We start from the raw sequence: 19,280 nt of genomic DNA on the forward strand, positions 1-19,280 counted from the left end.
AAGATCATAGCTATCACTTTAGTAGCATTAACTACTACAGTGATTGTCAGCTTCCCCAGCATTCTATCGGGCATGAGGTACTGTATGCATAATTGCATTGGCCAAGCTGGACCAATGTACAGTAAGTATGCAATAAAGATGATAAATTGAATTCAGATTTAACATCACCATATTACTATGAATGGGTTGACAATCCACAGCAGTGGATCAAAAATGAAGACTTTTAGCTTTGCAATGCAATGGGGTGCCATTCACAATGAATGAAACTGTAATGCCACGTACACACGATCAGGCTTTTGCCCGGCCAAATCACATCGGAAAAATATAGAACATGTTCTATATCTAAAGTCCGATGGAATTCATCGGAATTTCCGATTAAAAAACTCAATCGGAAAGTCCATCTGACTTTTTCCATCGGAAATTCCGATCATGTGTACGGGGCATTACACATTTGGAGCAAGTGTGTTGCAATACTCTGTAGCAAAGCACATGTTTTACTGTGTGTTGCCATAAAGCACAAGAATACATGACCACATTCTTTTTTTTTTTTGTTCATCTGCCTGGAGTTCAACTTTAAATGAAACATGTCATTCTGAATTAGATATTTAAGGACCAGGCACATTTTTCTAGTCCAGCATATGAGCAGTCATATTACATGTATTGTATGTACATGTAATGTGTACATTATATTAACAAAAAAAAAAAATAGAAAACCCTATTGTATGTAACCATTTTTGGGAATGTTAATAACACCACACACACACATAAAAGTTAAATACATAAATGGAAATAAATACTGCTGAATGTTTATGCAAGCGTCAGTTTAGGCTATTTTAGAGTTCCCTTAACGAGTAAAAAAAAAACAAATATGCCAGACTTGCATCGAGCAGAAGCAAGAGAGGAAATCATAAAGCACATATGGAGTGGAGAAAGATTCCTGATGCTTTTTATTTGATATTCCCCAAAGATTTATGTTACCCCCATGCAAGTTTGACTGCATGGCTGAATCCACCCACCACATGAGCCATTAAGAAAAACTTGTGTAATTGGCATTCATCCAGGGCTTCCACCGCTTAAAATGACTGCTATTACGTAACAACATATTCTACAGAATACTGCCACTGAGCAATACTGCAGCTCCCTTCTGATTCACCTGCCTTTCTCATACCATTTATTAGGGGGCTTCCTCCTCACTCTCCACAGAGCCACAATCTGCTTTGCCTTAGAGAACATCACTAGCACAAAAGGCAGCAACTGCAATAGTCCACAGTTCTTCACTGTTACCTTCAACAAGATGATGAAGCCACTACAGATATTCATTTGTGCAATTTTATGCCTGCCTTCTGCTCTGACTATTGCTGTAGATGTTCAAGATCTGGATAATCAGATACTAGTGACCGGAGAAGGCAAGTACTAAAAACTTTTAGGAACTTTTTTTTCTTATGATTTTAATTATTGTTTTTCAAAATGTTTTTTGAATGCTTATTTTGTGTAATATCTATTATATTTAGTTTTCTTTCAATTATCTAGCATCATGAATGCTTCTTTTTGTGTGTATGATATATATATATATATATATATATATATATATATATATATATATATATATATATATATATATATATATATATATATATATTCTTGAAGTTGTTTTACATGAATGATTCTTTTATCTTTATTCTTCAAATTGTTTTACATGAATGCTGCTTTTGTATATTTATATACAGTATAAATTATTTTTTTGTTCATAGGAAACTTAAGTTTCTCTTGACAGATGTAAGAATTGCCAGCAATCTTTAAAATGTTTAGCTAAGCAAGATAACTAGAGGCAATTACAACTTGTATCTTTTATATTTTAGTGACTTTACCAGATTGCAAACAAAAAGAACATACAAGATGGGATAAGATGATGACGATGCTGGAGAACTCTCACATGAGACAGAATATGCTGCTTCAGTATTTTGAAGAATTTAAGGTGGAACTACAGGTTGTGAAAAACGAGCTTTGGGAGCTAGAAGCAAAAACATCAGTCTCGTGTAGCAACTGCCTCAAGAGCATTACAACAGATTTTTCAAGCTTGCTGGATTCGAAGTGTCAGCCACAAAACAATTTGAATAATGTGGAAGAATCAATTGCTGTAAATCAGGACATAGCAGACAGACTTCAACGCATTGAAAATCTCTTGAAGAAAAGAGAAGAAGCAGATGAGAATAAAGTAGAACCTGCAGAAGAAGCAGATCAGAATAAAGTAGAACCTACAGAAGAAGCAGATCAGAATAAAGTAGAACCTACAGAAGATGCAGATCAGAATAAAGTAGAACCTACAGAAGAAGCAGATCAGAATAAAGTAGAACCTACAGAAGAAGCACAAGACGATTCTATTTTTGCACAAATGTTAGATCCAGTCGATCAAGACCTTCTGGAAACAGAAAGCCAGCCAGGTAAATAAACTGTACTAGGTAGTAGTCATTGTATTCTAACATGTGCATGCAGTTCTTGCTCTGTACAAAATATTGATCCTTATTTAGGTCAGCATGCAAGAGGCTTCACATAAATGTAAACTTCTTGAAACAGACATTAAAGGAGGAATACCAGTTACAGCGTTTGTCATGAACAGTCTCAGATCCAAAGACAATGCTGACAAATAGGAAAATATGTATCTCCAGATGTGCTGAATGTTTCATACTGTGAGCTATTGTAACCCTTGTGTCTTTTGATTATAAGTCAGACAGTTAGAATTCGATTGTGTACAAAGTGGTATCTGATATAGCTTTAGAACAAAAATGTGCACCAAAGAAAGGGGAGGGGCTCCAAGAATTGAGCCAGCAGCGTTACTTCCACAAGCAGTTTAAAAGTGCTGAGTAATCCTTCTTTCAGATTAGTTCACTGTCATCCATATACTATTCCTGTTAATGTGAATTGTAATAGAAAACTTCTGCTAAGAGTTGGATTTTTCATTTACCGAAAATGTGAAATGGCTGTGCAAAATATCTGCATTTAGAAAGAATGTGTGGATATGTAATCTGGCCGTCCCAGCACTGGAAAGCCAACCATGATAATTAAGCAGGGTTAGAGGACTATAGAATACACATTGGGGCAGATCCACAAAAGAATTACGCCGGCGTATCCATTGATACGCCGCATAATTTTAAAGTTTCCGCGTCGTATCTTTGTTTTGTATCTACAAAACAAGATACGACGGCATCTGGGATAGATCCAACAGGCGTACGTCTTAGTACGCCGTCGAAACTTAAGTGCATTTTTTCCGCCGGCCGCTAGGTACGTCCGGCCGGCGCATTTTTTTACGTCGTTTGCGTTCGGCTTTTTCCGGCGTATAGTTAAAGCTGCTATTATGAGGCGTACTCAATGTTAAGTATGGGCGTCGTTCCCGCGTCAAATTTTTAATTTTTTTACGTTGTTTGCTTAAGTCGTTTGCGAATAGGGATTTGCGTAAAATGACGTCACTGTCGTAAGCATTGCCTTTTTCCGGTTTAATTTTGAGCATGCACGCTGGGATACCCCCACGGACGGCACATGCGCCGTTGGGTCACAACGTATTTACATAAAACACGCCCCCATCACATCCATTTGAATTCCGCGCCCTTACGCCGCCAAAGATACACTACGCCGCCGTAACTTATGGCAAGAATTCTTTGAGGATTCGAAAAAAAAAATTAAGTTACGGCGGCGTAGTGTATCTTAGATACGCTACGCCCGGCGGAGAGAAGCGCTGATCTACGTGAATCTGCCCCATAGTCTGCTATGTAGCTCACAGTCAAAAGAACTACAAAAAGCACAAAAAATCCCATAGCGACTGCAGATTGACTTTGCAAATGGCAAAATATTTCCGATTTCTAACATTCTAAAAAAACAATTGAAATCTTTTTGGTTCTGAAATATTGCCTTATACAGTAGGCTGTAAACTCTGCACACAAGAGCAGCCCTTGACTAGCTTTCACATAAGGCAAACATGTCTCTATAAAAAATGATCAAAGCCAACATAAGAATATCCATACAAATTTAGAAATCACTGAATCATTGAAAAAGAGAAATCACTTGATTCCCCTCCCCCCCATGGATGGAGGTACCTACCCTGCTGACTGTTGTATTAAAACAACTACAGTACTTATGGCTGTCTGAATAAAAGAAACCGTGACTGCATCCGATGGCATACAGTCACTGTCCAGTAGAGTATTTTCTACCCAACTGCTTTGATTTGTTAGTCAAAATTAGTCAAGCTAGGGGGTGTCATCCCATTCAGCAGGAATTAGGAAATTAAAGTTTTTTTATGCATGGTATACATAGTAAACTGGCTTAATGCCAGAGTACATCTAGTTTTAATTGTAGTATAACCAGTAAACAGTGGATAACTGTGTATACAGTGAGGACTGCCAGAATGTGTAGTTCCCTTGTTAATGTGTTCCGTGCCTCTGCTGCTGGAAGAGCACTGCATACTCAGTGACATCACCTAATCATCAGCTTTATGAATTAGAGCTGAGGTCCATCTGGAGACAAATCAATCTCTCGGTACAGCTGGCTTCAATCATTGCCTTCTGACAAAGAAAGGATGTGTCATTCAATAAAGAAGTGCTACATAATGCTGGAATTACGAGGGCTGGTTTGATTGGAAACTGAATGGCCATGTTAGGAGTAGCAATATGGAAGTTCTGGCATTTTCCATATGGTCTGCTGTAGCTAAGACATCCTATGGCTAGGAATTCATATAGAACTTTGTTCAAAGCTATGTTCCAGTCAGACAGCTACATATACAGGTGAAACACACATATATGAAATGTTTATCCTTTTGGATTATTTTAATAGCGTTCAGGTACACTTGTGATTCTCATGCTCCTGCAACACTACATAGCCTGGAGGATTACACCCTCAAGTTTTCCGCTCTGTGGTTTTGTGATGTTGTAAACACCGTCTAGTGCCTGAAATATGTTGGGGTGGCAACAAAGTGCAATGTTATAGTACATTACTGGCTCATAATGTTTGCTGATTTCTAATTGGGGGGGGGGCTAAGGGAAGTCAAATAGGAGATTTCTTTAAAAGTAATTATGCATAATCATTAAAAAAAATCTTGTGGTTTTCAAATTAATACTGGACTAAAAAAGTGTTGTATTGTAGTGCCAGTGGTCTTACCTATTGCACATATAACCTTAATTATTCTGCTTCAAATGTGATGCCAATATAAAAATGTTAGTTTTTTGTCAGTTCAAAAGCTACCCAATATGAAATATTGAAAATTAGATAATATAAAAAATATGAAATAATGAAAAGTAAGATGTCAGGATGGAAGCTACAGCCAAGGCTCTATCAAATGCTGTAGACTAGCAATGACTCCAGGAAGCAACACTAGTTCCAAACAAAGCTGCATTACATATGGTTCAGTATCTGCCCTTTGTGCCAGCAATACATTTGGCAGTCAGCCAATGGCAGCCTCCAGCATCAGATGAGAGCCTCAGCAGTAAAAGGTAGCAGCTTTCCTGACAGGTTCTCTTTAAACCATCTGAGACACTAAATATTAGCTGTGTCAGAGCCATTTTATGTCACCGTCTGAACTAATTTGTGCAAAAAAATAAAACTATTTAAGAATAAGAACTCATGCAATAGCAGACAGTAACCATTCTTCCAAATCAGAACCTTTTTTGGCATGTTGGCCAATTAGGCACATGTCTAAGGCAGCATGTTATGTGAAGCTATGCTGAATTTTGCCACTACATAACCAAGCAAATATCTGATAATATTGGAGAACGGGTCAATGTGAAAAGTATTAAATCCACATGGTGTACACTTGGGTGGTGGTGTAAGCTCCAATGGAGACTTTCAGCAACAACACTTTTTGAGTCATTGTTCACCCAAAGCATTTTTCTGCTTACTGTTCCATATTCTGATACCTTTTTATGAAAAAGGTTTATAAATTCCCCTTTACTGCGGTCTGTATTAGTGAGCAGTGTCCCTGAAGTAGGCCTGCAAATTAGGATGAACTAGTATCACAGAAAGTCTAGAGAGTCTATCAATATCTAACTAGTCTTGACTAATAGACTTGTATGGACAGAGAAAAATAGTAAATTGTGATCTTTCTGTGTCATCGTTAAGCAGAAAACAGAGGCAGCCATAGCAAATATGGCTGTCTCCATGTACATAGCTAATTTATAAAAAAACACACATTAGTAAGATTGTTTCCATTAGGCTGATAAAATTCTTATGTATATCTAAAAAGCTTCAAATGGTCTGTAGATTGACGTTAAAGTAAACTTATGGCAGACCTAAGCAATTCAATGCTTAGTATAAATTGGCCAGGTTTATGACAGGTTTACTTTACATCATATATTCACGTACTGAGTATTGTTTACTTTGGATGCAATGTTGGTGTCTAAAATCTTTTGCTTCATGAAGAAAGGCCTGTTTCTTGTATAAAAGCATGTTTATCGGGTTTGCTTTTAGGAAGTCATGTGGCATTTGTCTCTAGCCAACATACATAGTTCTACATTTTTGGATAGTTCATGTACGTTGGCAATTATTCTAGCTGTCATTTACCCTGGTAAACACATAGGTTTATGTCACTTTGATTAAGCATTCTGCATCTTAGTGCCTTTAAAGTCTGCAAAATATAAAACATCCAAATGAACCCAAATTCTCTCTGTGTCAAGGAGAAATTGTAGCCTCAAGAAAACTATGGATAAACAAAACATGTTTTTAATTGAGAAATGTTATAAACAAGTGGTCTTGATGTTGGATTATACATACACAAAGAAAGATAAAAAGGACCAAATTGTATTAGGAATATTGAAATCTCAAGGCAAATTGGCATTAGTCCATTATCTGGCCATCCAAATGTATTTTATACTTTTGGCTTGATTCTGCTGTAAACTGGCTAAAAATGGATTGGTAACATATTATTCTTGAAATGGGGCTTATTTCCATGATTTTTTTGGTATTACATAAGCAAAACGTGTAAAAGCAAACATTAAATAAAAAAATGATTTATTGATGAAAGCTTCTTAATTAAAATACTTTATGCATTAAATGTGTAGAGGCATCTGGACTGCACTAGGTTTAGTGTATCTCTGCAGTGCTTACTTTTTATTTAAATCTAGGATACTGTACATTTAGGGTCCGGATTATAAGTTATTATATTTTTTTCCTAGACCAAATGGGATGCACTTCCTATAACAACTTTTTTTTTTGCACAGTACCATATGTTCCTGATCTTCAGTATCATATCTTCTTCGTTTAAAGTATACATATTTATGGTATAAAGCCTGTATTGCTTTTTGTTTAGCTTTGTAAAGAGAAGGTTAAAACCCCTATCAGGTTATGCCATCTTTGTATTGTTGAGAGAGGGAAAAACAAACAGGAGTTGAGAGGAAATCGGCCTAAAGTTAGGGGAATTTTAGTAACCTGTTTTGTTGACAATGATCACCAGGACAAATAGAGAAGGTGAATCCACCCTTTAGATAAAGTGAATAAATGTTAGAATTACCGTATTTATCGGCGTATAACACGCACAGGTGTATAACACGCACCCTAACTTTAAGAAGGAAGTTTCAGGAAAAAACGTTACACAGCCCCCTGCGTATACCACGCAGGCACAGTTTACCTTCTATCTTCAGGGTAAAAAAGTGAGTGTTAGGCCCCGTACACTTGACCGAACATGTCTGCTGAAACTGGTCCGCGGACCAGTTTCAGCAGACATGTTCGGTCGTGTGTACGGCCGATCGGACAGGTTTCCAGCGTACATTTGTCCGCCCGACCGTTTTCGAGCGGACAAATATTTCTTAGCATGCTAAGAAACATGCCCGCTGGAATCCTGTCCGTCGGACATGTTCGGTCGTCTGTACAGACTCATCGTACATGTCCGACTGGCCGCCATCCCTTGCATGCGTCGAATGACTTTGACGCATGCGTGGAAGCATTGAACTTTCAGCGTCGCGCACGTCGCCGCGTCATTGTCGCGGAGACGGCGCAGACACGTCACCGCGCTGTCTGTCCGCGCGGATTGTCTCTCATTTCTGTCTGATGGTGTGTACAACCATCAGACAGAAATCTCCGACCAGACATGTCCACTGAAAACGGTCCGGCGGACCGTTTTCAGTGGACTGTCCGGTCATGTGTACGAGGCCTTATACGCCAATAAATACAGTAATTGTCAGGCTTTTATGGCTGTCCTCTGGGACGATTTATCCTCTTGTCCAAGTGATCATTGTCACCAAGACAGACATTTTTCTCTTAATTTCTTAGTTTACATGGGAACCGAAATGGGAGTGGGGGGAGAATCTTTCAACTTGGGCCAGTGAAAACTGTCTAAGGCTCAGTTCATACTGATGCTACATAGGATCCGACTTGTGAGACCTCAAGTTGGATGACATGTGAAATTCCATGTTTCCCTATGAGAACTGTCTTAACTGATACTACACACAATTTGTCCAACTTAAGAAAAAGTTCCTGCACTACTTTGGTCTGACTTCAATGTCACATAGTGTAAAATGTCACATCAAAGTCACATCAAAGTCAGACTCCAAAGTTGCACTTAAAGTCGAGTGACTTTGGAGTCAGACTAGTGTGAACCGGGTCTTAGAGGGTATTTCTCTTAACTTTTGAGAGATTACTTACTCATATCTTGAAAGATAGATCATCATCACAGTGTAAAACATATGTTTATATATATATATATATATATATAATATATATATATATATATATATATATATATATATATATATATATATATATATACACACACACACATACATATATATATATATATATATATATATATATATATATATATATATATATATATATATATATATATATATATATATATATATATATATTATGTTTAGCTCACTGTTAATACTAAATATTGATTTAAGTCTTGTCTAGAGATTGGATCCTGGGCATTTTGCAGCCCAATTTAACTCTACAGGCACAAAGGTGTACAGGCCTGGCTGCACCAATGGCAACTTTATTGCTATTAATATGTCTCCATGACTTTACCTCCACAGTACCTTTGAAGGCCCAAATGCTGTTAAATACATTATAACCAGAGCTCAGGAGTTTGAGTTGTGGCCAACTCAACCCCTGTACAACCCCCTGAGCTAGAGCTCTGCCTCAACCTATAATTTGCATATTATGGCATAGAAATTGATAAAGGAAGCAAGAGAGTGACCCCTTCATTGTGGTCATTATAAGGAAAAGTAAAGTCAAACTAATGCAAGGAAATTTTGACAATGGAGAAGTTGAAGTATCAGAAGTTGAAGATTAATTAAAGAAGTATGACCAAAGCTCTTTTGGCCATATTTCTCCTATAAATCACAGGAGTGCACTTAGTTCTGCACTCCTGTGACCCAGATTCAGCTGACAGTTGGCTAAAGCCTTCTGTCGGCCGACATCGTGGAGCCAGTCCAGGCTCTGCAGAGATACTGACAATAATGTCAGGATCCACCCAGATGCCTGACCGGCAGATGGCTTACCCTCTCAGGCCTCGTACAGACGAGCGGACATGTCCGATGAAAACGGTTTCATCGGACATGTCCGCTGGGATCATTTGGTCTGATGGCTGTACACACCATCAGACCAAATTCCCTGCGGACAGACGACGCGGTGACGTGGCAGCGACGATGACGCAGTGACGTGCGCAAACCCGGAAGTTCAATGCTTCCACGCATGCGTCGAATCACTTCGACGCCATGCGCGGGTTCTCGGGCCAGCGGACATGTCCGATGAGTCGTACGGACCATCGGACATGTCCGATGGACAGGCTTCCAGCGGACATGTTTCTTAGCATGCTAAGAAACATTTGTCCGCTGGAAACCTGTCCGGTCGGCCCTACACATGACCGAACATGTCCGCGGAAACTGGACCAGTTTCAGCGGACATGTTCGGTCGTGTGTACGAGGCCTAAGCCTCGTACACACGACCGAGTTTCTCGGCAAAAACCAGCAAGAAACTTGCTGGGAGATATTTTTTGCCGAGGAAACCGGTCGTGTGTACATTTTCGTTGAGGAAACTGTCGAGAAACTCGACGAACCAAAAAGAAAGCGTGTTCTTTATTTCCTTGACGGGAATGGAGAAAATTGGCTTGTCGAGTTTCTCGACGGCTTTACAAGGAACTCGACAAGCAAAACGATGTGTTTCGCCCGTCAAGTTCCTCGGTCGTGTGTACAAGGCTTAATCCTTGTGAAAAGTAATAAATATCTGTATTAATTGTATGCATAAGTTAACAAAATTGAGGGTCTTCTTTAAAACAGAAGGTATTTACATATGATTTTCATCAAAAATAAAAAATATATTTAGTCCTCACCTGAAAAAAGGTGCAAAGCCAGGCAAATCAATCCTGTGTGCCCCAGTAGACAACTGTATCCTGTAATTCTGTTATATAACGTAAATACAGCTAACAACCTTCATGATCTAGACTACATATACACACATTTATAGTTGGAAACACATATGTGTCAGATCTGCAAGCATAGAGGATGTAGCTGTATGTTACTCAGGCACTGGAAAGAGGCTTTCAAAGAAACTTTTGCAACTGGATTTGATTTCACACAACGTCTGGAGAGAAGCCAGAGAGGCTCTTAAGGGAGTTTCTAATCACACTGTTATTGGCCTTTTTCAGAACTGTTTTTAATTTTAACAGTCAAGTCAAATGTCTGTTAATGAAATAGACTATATTAGACAGTGTTTCTGATATATTTTTTTGTAACATAGTGACCAAAAGTGGAGGAAAAAGGTTTCTATTCAGTAAGTTTTATCTAAACAATTAAATGGAACAAGTCATGTGTTTTCAGAAATTGAGTAAATGTGGAGTCTTTCATTTGTTCCAACTATGAGCATGGATAATTTAAAGCCACACTGGCTCTATGCACAGGAAATGAGTCAGCCGCATTCCCTGGAGTTGGCCCCCTGCAGGCTTCATTAATGGAGTGCTGTTTTATTAATCATGACAAACTAATGCTCCCCTGCACTTTAGCTTTCATTCTTTTAGCTTTTAATTTATTTTGGAGTTTGGTTATCTTTGTTTGAACACTAGTAAGTGTTTAAGATTAGAGCCTTAAGGAACATGATACTTCAGTGAAACTTTTATACAGTGAAGTATCATTCCAATGGCATATGACCCTACTAGGCAGTTACATTTTAACCTTTCAGCACACTAGAGTTCAAGAAGTATTAAATACTTCTTCAATTTTTTTTTCTTCAAAGTTCTAAACTTCCTATAGAAATTATTAACTCTATGTAATTTACACATACCAACAGACCAGTGTGCATGTGTCACAATGGAATACTACAATTATCAGTTTTCAGTGACTCTTTGCTACAACAAAGCTAAATAATTTATATTCACTTTGCATTTAGCTTTTTATACACTTGCAATGAATGCTTGCCATCAAGATCTTTGTTTGCTGTGGTGACATAACGTATTTATCGGGCTATAACGCGCCCCGGCGTATAGCGCGCACCCCCCAATTTGAAGAATGATTCCTGCAAAAAAAAAAAAAAAAATACTTACAGTTTGGATGCCCCTTGTCGGTGTCTTGCCTGTCGTCCATCGCGTCCTGTCCGTCGTCCAGCGCGTCCATTGGCGGCCTCGTCCGGTCCGGCGTCCTTCTGCGGCCATCCCCGCTCGATCCCCGCTTTCCGCGCTCTGTTCGAACCACTGCGCCGACATATACCGAGCGGAGTACACTCGTGTATAGTCGGGCGGGCTCAGCTCCTCTCGCGTAAACGACGTATAGGACGCACACAACGTGACCGCGGGAGGAGCCGAGCCTGCCCGACTATACCCGAGTGTACTGCGCTCAGTATATGTCGGCGCAGTGGTTCGAACAAAGTGCGGGAAGCGAGTATCGGCGTATATCGCACACCCACAATTTTGCCCTGTTTTTCAGGGCGAAAAAGTGCGCGGTATACGCCGATAAATACGGTATGCGTTATGAAGGCATGATGCTTATTGCTAGGGCTATAATTTTTATAAGGCACTTGTATAGTTGCATGCCTTTGGCATTAGGGTAACAGCAGCAAAGCACATACCATAATTAATAGTAATAAGCAAACAATTTGCAAAGTAGCTAAAAACAAAGCCCCTCTTCGCCTGAATATTTAAAAACGTATTTGTACAGTCAAAGCAGAATCATACATGTCATCAATGATACTTGCCTGAAATTTAATTATTTTTTTAAAGATCAGACAGTTATCCATGCTAATATTCAAGTAAATCAAACATTTTTAAATCTATAGAACTAAAGGCAAAACATATATATATTTTCTTGGAAAGCGTAAGGGAGGTTTATAACCCCTGTCAGTTTTTTTTGCCATCGGTGTTCCATTGGGGATAGTTCCCTTCCCAAAATAAGAAGTGAGAAGAAATCCATCCAAGTTGAGGGAATCCCTGCTTGTCACCAGGGTCACCAAAAATAGTGTCTCCAATGGAAAAAAGTTCATCTATTTTTGTTCTGGTGACAATTTAAAATGTAGGATTTTTTTAAACTTTCCTTTTTGCTGATACAGTGGAACCTTGGATTACAAGCATAATCTGTTCCAGGAGAATGCTTGTATTCCAAAGCATTGGCATATCAAAGCCAGTTTCCCTATAGAAGTCAATGAAAAAAATATAATTTGTTCTGCATTGACTTCTATTGCATGCAATACCGCATGTGGCCAGAGGTGGGGGGGCGCCGGAGAGACTCAGAAATACTTGGAGACAGCTCGACTGAACTCGGAAACTCTCAGAAAGGCTCGGAAACACTCAGGAACTGTTTCCGGCATCGAACCGTTCCGAGTGTCACCGGCGCCCCGCACCTCTGGCCAAATGCGGTACTGTACACCGCAGAGGCTTGAATCCTGCTAGTTTTGAGAGACAACCCTCGTCACCCAAGTCAGGATTTAAAAAAAACAGTTGTTCGTCTTTCAAAATGCTCGTAAATCGCGTTATTCATAAACCAAGGTTCCACTGTATCAATAAATATGACAAATAGAAAAGGTAACACTCCCCCATGGGGTACAGACACCAATAAAAACCTCTGAACTCTATCCAAAACTAAAACAAAAAAATTCTCCTTAGTTACTCTTAAATTATTCTAATTATTCAGTCCCATCAGAAGGTGGATCAATGGTGAATTGTGATGGTAAAAGTAGTTGTAGGTTCTGTGTAGATTACCACTTGCCGACCACCGCACACACATATAGGTCAGCAGAATGGCTCGCACAAACTTGATGTTCATCTTGATGTTCATCTCCTCGCCGCGATTGCGGCGAGGAGAGGCAGATCGGGGAGATACCTATGTAAACAAGGCATTTCCCTGTTCTGCCTAGCAACATGACAGGAATCTACTGCTCCCTGTCATTGGGCGCAGTGATCTCTGTCATGTTGTAGCGAGCCCATCCCCCCATAGTTAGAATCACTCCCTAGGACAAACTTAAACACTTCATCGCCCCTAGTGTTTAACCCCTTCGCTGCCAGTGTAATTTTTACAGTAATCAGTGGCTATTTGTAGCTCTGATCGCTGTTTAAATGATAATGGTCCCAAAATAGTGTCAAAAGTGTCCAATGTGTCCGTCATAATGTTGCAGTCCCGATAAAAATTGCCGTTATTACTAGTAAAAAAAAAAATAATAATAAAAATGCCATAAATCTATCCCCTATTTTGTAGACGCTACAACTTTTGCACAAACCAATTAATATACACTTTTTGCAATTTTTTTTTTTTTTACCAAAAGTTTGTAGAAGAATACATATCAGCCCAAACTGTGGAAGAAATTAGTTTTTTTATATATTTTTGGGGGATATTTATTATAGCAAAAAGTAAAACAATATTGCTTTTTTTCAGAATTGTCACTCTTTTTTTTGTTTATAGCGCAAAAAAACCTGTAGAGGTGATCAATCACCACCAAAAGAAAGCTCTATTTGAGGGGAAAAAAGGACTTCAGTTTTGTTTGGGTACAACATTGCACGATTGCGCAATTGTCAGCTAAAGCGACCCATGACAGAAATTGCAAAAAATGCTCTGGTCGGGAAGTAAATCCTTCGGGGCTGAAGTGGTCAAATAACAACTACAGACTATGGACACTGAAGTATTTACATATGTTAATATGTCATAGCAAACAGTAAGGGAGCTTCTAACAACTTACTGACCTTTGTAACTGTGTGCACTGTGGGAAAAAGAATCTTCACATTTTACAACAGAGGCGCTAAAATTAAAATTACAGCTTTTCACTGCTTATTTTCTCTTGTAGCAAATAACTTGGCAGCCTGCCAGCCTTCTAATGTAAGCAAATAGCATGTGCTGTAAGCTGTTAGAAATGGCTGAAACTAAATTTGAGGATGAATTACTCAACAGTGTCTGCAGCTGCAACCTGATAACACAGTCTGGGCACCGATTTACTAAACGTAGACAGTATGATGTTTGCCTTTGAGCATGTGGGTTTTTTTCTTTCAGGAAAATAATGATGTGACATGATTTCTAAGAAAGAGATAGAACCATCACAAAATTGGCATCGGTTTGCTTTTAAAAATAGTTTGAATAAAAAAAAATCAATCAAGCAATCAATGAACATTTGGTCGATGGACTTGTTGACTATAGATACTAATCTCACATATGTTTATGTAACATTTCCTTTTTAACCACTTCCTTACTGGGCACTTAAACCCCTTCCTGACCAGAGGACTTTTTGCGATTCGGCACTGCGTCGCTTTAACTGACAATTGCGCGGTCGTGCGACGTGGCTCCCAAACAAAATTAACGTCCTTTTTTCCCCACAAATAGAGCTTTCTTTTGGTGGTATTTGATCACCTCTGCGGTTTTTATTTTTTGCGCTATAAACAAAAATAGAGCGACAATTTTGAAAAAAAATAAAATATTTTTACTTTGTTGCTATAATAAATAGCTCAATTTTTTTTTTTACGTTTTTTTTTTTATCCTCAGTCTAGGCCGATACGTATTCTACATATTTTTAGTAAAAAAAAAAAAAAAAATCGCAATAAGCGACTGGTTTGCGCAAAAGTTATAGCGCCTACAAAATAAGGGACAGAATTATTATTTTTTTTTTTTTTTTTTTTTTACTAGAAATGGCGGCGATCTGCGATTTTTATTGGGACTGCGACGTTATGGCGGACACATCGGACACTTTTGACACATTTTTGGCGCCATTCACATTTATACTGCAATCAGTGCTATAAATATGCACTAATTACTGTATAAATTTTTTTTTTTACTAGAAATGGCGGCGATCTGCGATTTTTATTGGGACTGCGACGTTATGGCGGACACATCGGACACTTTTGACACATTTTTGGCGCCATTCACATTTATACTGCAATCAGTGCTATAAATATGCACTAATTACTGTATAAATGTGACTGGCAGGGAAGGGGTTAACACTAGGGGGTGAGGAAGGGGTTAAATGTGTACCCTAATTAGTGTTCTAACTGTGGGGGAGGGGGGGTGACTGGGGGGGTGACCGATCTGTGTCTCTATGTACAAGAGACACAGATCCGTCTCCTCTCTCCCCTGACAGCACCGCTGTCTGCGAGAGCCGGGAATGAGAGATGATCTCATATGTAAACATATGAGATCATCTCTCATTGGCCGCACAGATCGCCTAGGAAACGGCCGCTCCGATTGGCCGTTCACGGCGATCTGTGACTGGCTGTGTCCAAGGGACACGGACAGCACAGCAGTTCCCCGCTGCGCGCTCGGGAGCGCGCGCGGGGAACGTGCAAAGGGGAGGCCGTAAAAACACGGCCTGTTAGAGATTGGGAGCCGCGCTGAGGCCGTACAAAGTCGTACGGCCGTCAGCAAGTGGTTAAGGACAAAGTTATTTCACCATTTGAAATTTCCTCATATTAAATGTAATTTGATAGAGGGGCTGACACATATCACATGTATGAACTAATACAGAAGTTTTGGCTACAAATATCTATGTCTGCTTTTACAGCCACATCATAAATTCAAGTATGTCCTAATGGTAAATCCTTACGTAGTAAACAATTGTATGCAACTACAATTTTCTTTGACTTAAAGGGTCACTAAAGGAAAACATTTTTTTTGCTGAAATGACTGTTTACAGGGTATAGAGACATAAAAGTTAAAGGGGAGTTCCACCCACAATTTCACTTTTTAAATATAAATACCCCTGTAATACACAAGCTTAATGTATTCTAGTAAAGTTAGTCTGTAAACTAAGGTCCGTTTTGTTAGGTTGTTACAGCATTTTTTAAATAGTTTATAATCTAGAAATAGACCGGTGCCATCTTAAGTGTGGGCATCATGAAGCCAGACTGTATGACTTCCTGGATTTCAGCTTTGCATATCTCGCACATGCTCAGTGCACAAGCAATGGAATAGGTTTCAGTCAGGTTTGCAAGGACTACTGGGAAACATGATGCCTATCCCAGAAACCCTTGCAAATAGCCTAGGCAAATAAGGAGGAGGAAGTAATGAAGGACTACAAAATAAAGGTATTTACAAGCAACAAATTAAATAAAAATTGTCCATTCTGAACACTATGAGATTAGAGCATGCAGCACAGACAAACATAAAAAAATGGGTGGAACTCCACTTTAACTGATTCATTTTAAAAATGATTACAAATAGATAAAAATCAATCATATAATGTGCCTGCAGGTTAGTTTCACTTTTAAACTGGTTTCATGTTCCTGTGAACTAGAGAGACACACAGAACAAAAACAAACACATCCAGGGCAGTGTTTTGTTTTTAAAATGCATCTGATTGGTTCTGTTAAGTTTTAGACACACAGTAATGACAGCTTAGAGCACCGTGAAAAGCTCCCAGTACGATGGTTATAAGGAGCCAGACAAGCAGGAAGTGTGGAGATCACAGCAGAATTACAGCAACTTCAAAGCAAAAACGAACAATAAGGACATGAAACCAGGACTGCAGTAAGGTAAAGGAAGCTATTTAGCTAAAAAAAATATTCCTTTAGTGATCCTTTAATACAAGAATAGGAGGGAAAACAGCAATGATATGGTAGGCATGTACTTGTTCTTGCCAGTTTGAGCAGATAGTGGAACAGTGGTGAGTTCTCAAGTAATAGTTATGCTTGTTTTTGAGAACACAATACATGTACTAACATCACAGCATGTGTCTGTTCCCTTATTTCTTTCAGAGTGGATCAAAATAAAGAAGTGGTAATCTATCCTATTTTCGTGATGAAAGTCCTATGATCTGATAATGTAAAGTTCCTGCCTCTAACGCCTTGGGGCTTATTCAATGCAACTGAAGTAAAGAACATGAGAAGACAACTGTAGGTGTTGTTAGAAGCAATTTATAAGGTTTTACCTTTCATTTTACGGAAAAAAAGAACAAGAATGCACATTGGTTGCTATGGATAACAACTTCACATTTGTTCTCATCTGCTCTTCTTCGGTTTCAAGAAATCAGTCCCCCTGATGTCTCCAACACACTGCTTAGAGTGTCACAGTGACACGTTCTTCAAAAAAGTCTAAAGGTACCCACATACTGTCCAATTAAGGCTAGAGAGAGATGATTTACAACTCCTTTATGAAGCTAAAGTAAGACATTTAGGTGCTGACACTTAGATTACACTGTAAATGGCATGCAATAGAAGAATTACCCAGGACCATAGGTGTGTGCAGCCTATTGCATTAGTACGCCCCAAAGCTCCAACACATATGCGTTTGACATATTTACTGGCCTCTTCCCCGCTCTCCATCCTGAAACAATGGGAGGAAGGGGGAGAAAGGGAGCACATATGGGACCTGGGCAACAGAAGGAAAAGGAACAGGGAAAGGAGGGGTGGCATATATTAGTACCGATCCCCTATATTTTCCTCATGTGGCAGCTGAATGTTGACAAAAGGGAGAGGAGGAGAAGCCTACTTTCAGCTGCTGTAGGAGGAAAATACAGATCGGTTCCATTAAATCCCACCCCCGCCGCCTCTCCTGTCCAGGTTCTAAGGATCGGCAAGGAATGATTGCGGTTTACCTGTCACCTGCCCACCATTGACAGGTTGCCAACCCCAGGATTAGGGTGTGCCCAGGCACACCTGGCACACCCCTTGCGCACGCCTATGCCCAGGACTGAACATTTGGAACACTGAATTAGGCAACCACATGGCCAATCCTGAGTTAAAAACAGAGGTTAGTAGAAACAGAGAGGCTGGGAGGATCTGTAATTTATTCAAACACTTTTGATAAGTAACTATCACAGGTCATTTCAATCCATATAGTAAGACATATTACCTTGCATTGGTTGCAAAACTCTTTATTTATATAGGGCAAAGATGATTCACATCTGCAAAGTAGCAAGATAATGGGGGTTATTTACGAAAGGCAAATCCACTTTGCACTACAAGTGCAAACTACACTTGAAATTGCACTAAAAGTGCATTTGGAAGTGCAGTCGCTGTAAATCTGAGGGGAAGATCTGAAATGAGGGGAATCTCTGCTGATTTTATCATCTAATCATGTGCAAGCTAAAATGCTGTTTTTTATTTTCCTTGCATGTCCCCCTCGGATCTACAGTGACTGCACTTCCAAGTACAATTTCAAGTGCACTTTGCACTTGTAGTTTGCACTTGTAGTGCAAAGTGGATTTGCCTTTAGTAAATAACCCCCAAAGAGTCTAATGAGTTCTTTGCTCCTTAGTTCCCTACCACATAATGCTTTAGGTTGGAGTTCTCCTTTATTTTCCTTTTTATTGAAACCAAAAGGCTTGTGTCAATTAAAAAAAAAGTGCTAGGAAAATGTTTTCCCTGATCCAAGCACCAATCCAGCCAAATACAAGTGTTCAATCTAAATATCAATAAAAAAACTCAAAAAGTCTTTATATTTAAAGTGATATTAAAGCTTTCATTTTTTATTTAAAAATAATAAACATGCTATACTTACTCTCTGCAATGGTATTGCACAGAGCAGCCCTAAAACTCTTCTACTGGTGCCCTCCGCCAGCACTCCTGGTTCCTCCTCTTCAATATGTGCCTTATAGAGAGACGTTTTGTATGCGGGCACTCGTGCAGGCTTACTCCTGAGCCGCCCTGTCTGCATCTATAGACCCTGCTATCTTCTCACAGGATTTGATTGTTTCTCTGGTGCACAACGCTGGATTGCGATCGGGCTCAGGTAAGTATAAGGGGGACCGGGGGGGGGGATCCTGCAGCACAGAATCTTTTTTACCTTAATGCATAGAATGTAATAAGGTAAAAAACCTTTAGGCCCCTTTCACACGGGGCGGATCAGTAATGGTCCGCCTCCGTATGCTCCGTATGCTCAGCGGGGATCGCTTCCGTTGAT

General features: G+C 39.3%; 2 protein-coding genes across 7 annotated transcripts in view; one reads left to right on the top strand and one right to left on the bottom strand.

Moving 5' to 3' along the window:
- VEPH1 (ventricular zone expressed PH domain containing 1) overlaps window positions 1-19,280 on the bottom strand; it is a 500,435-nt gene that overhangs the window by 343,700 nt on the left and 137,455 nt on the right. The gene's annotated exons all lie outside the window — the stretch shown is intronic.
- Window positions 1,106-17,328, top strand: LOC120936694 (pentraxin-related protein PTX3-like). The gene is made up of 3 exons (XM_040349247.1): window positions 1,106-1,406; window positions 1,860-2,441; window positions 17,135-17,328. Exons 1-3 carry the CDS (start codon window positions 1,295-1,297, stop codon window positions 17,158-17,160), a joined length of 720 nt encoding a protein of 239 aa, XP_040205181.1. The 5' UTR covers window positions 1,106-1,294; the 3' UTR covers window positions 17,161-17,328.

The sequence above is a fragment of the Rana temporaria genome, chromosome 4, assembly GCF_905171775.1.
Source record: "Rana temporaria chromosome 4, aRanTem1.1, whole genome shotgun sequence".
In the NCBI taxonomy this organism is placed as follows: Eukaryota; Metazoa; Chordata; class Amphibia; order Anura; family Ranidae; genus Rana; species Rana temporaria.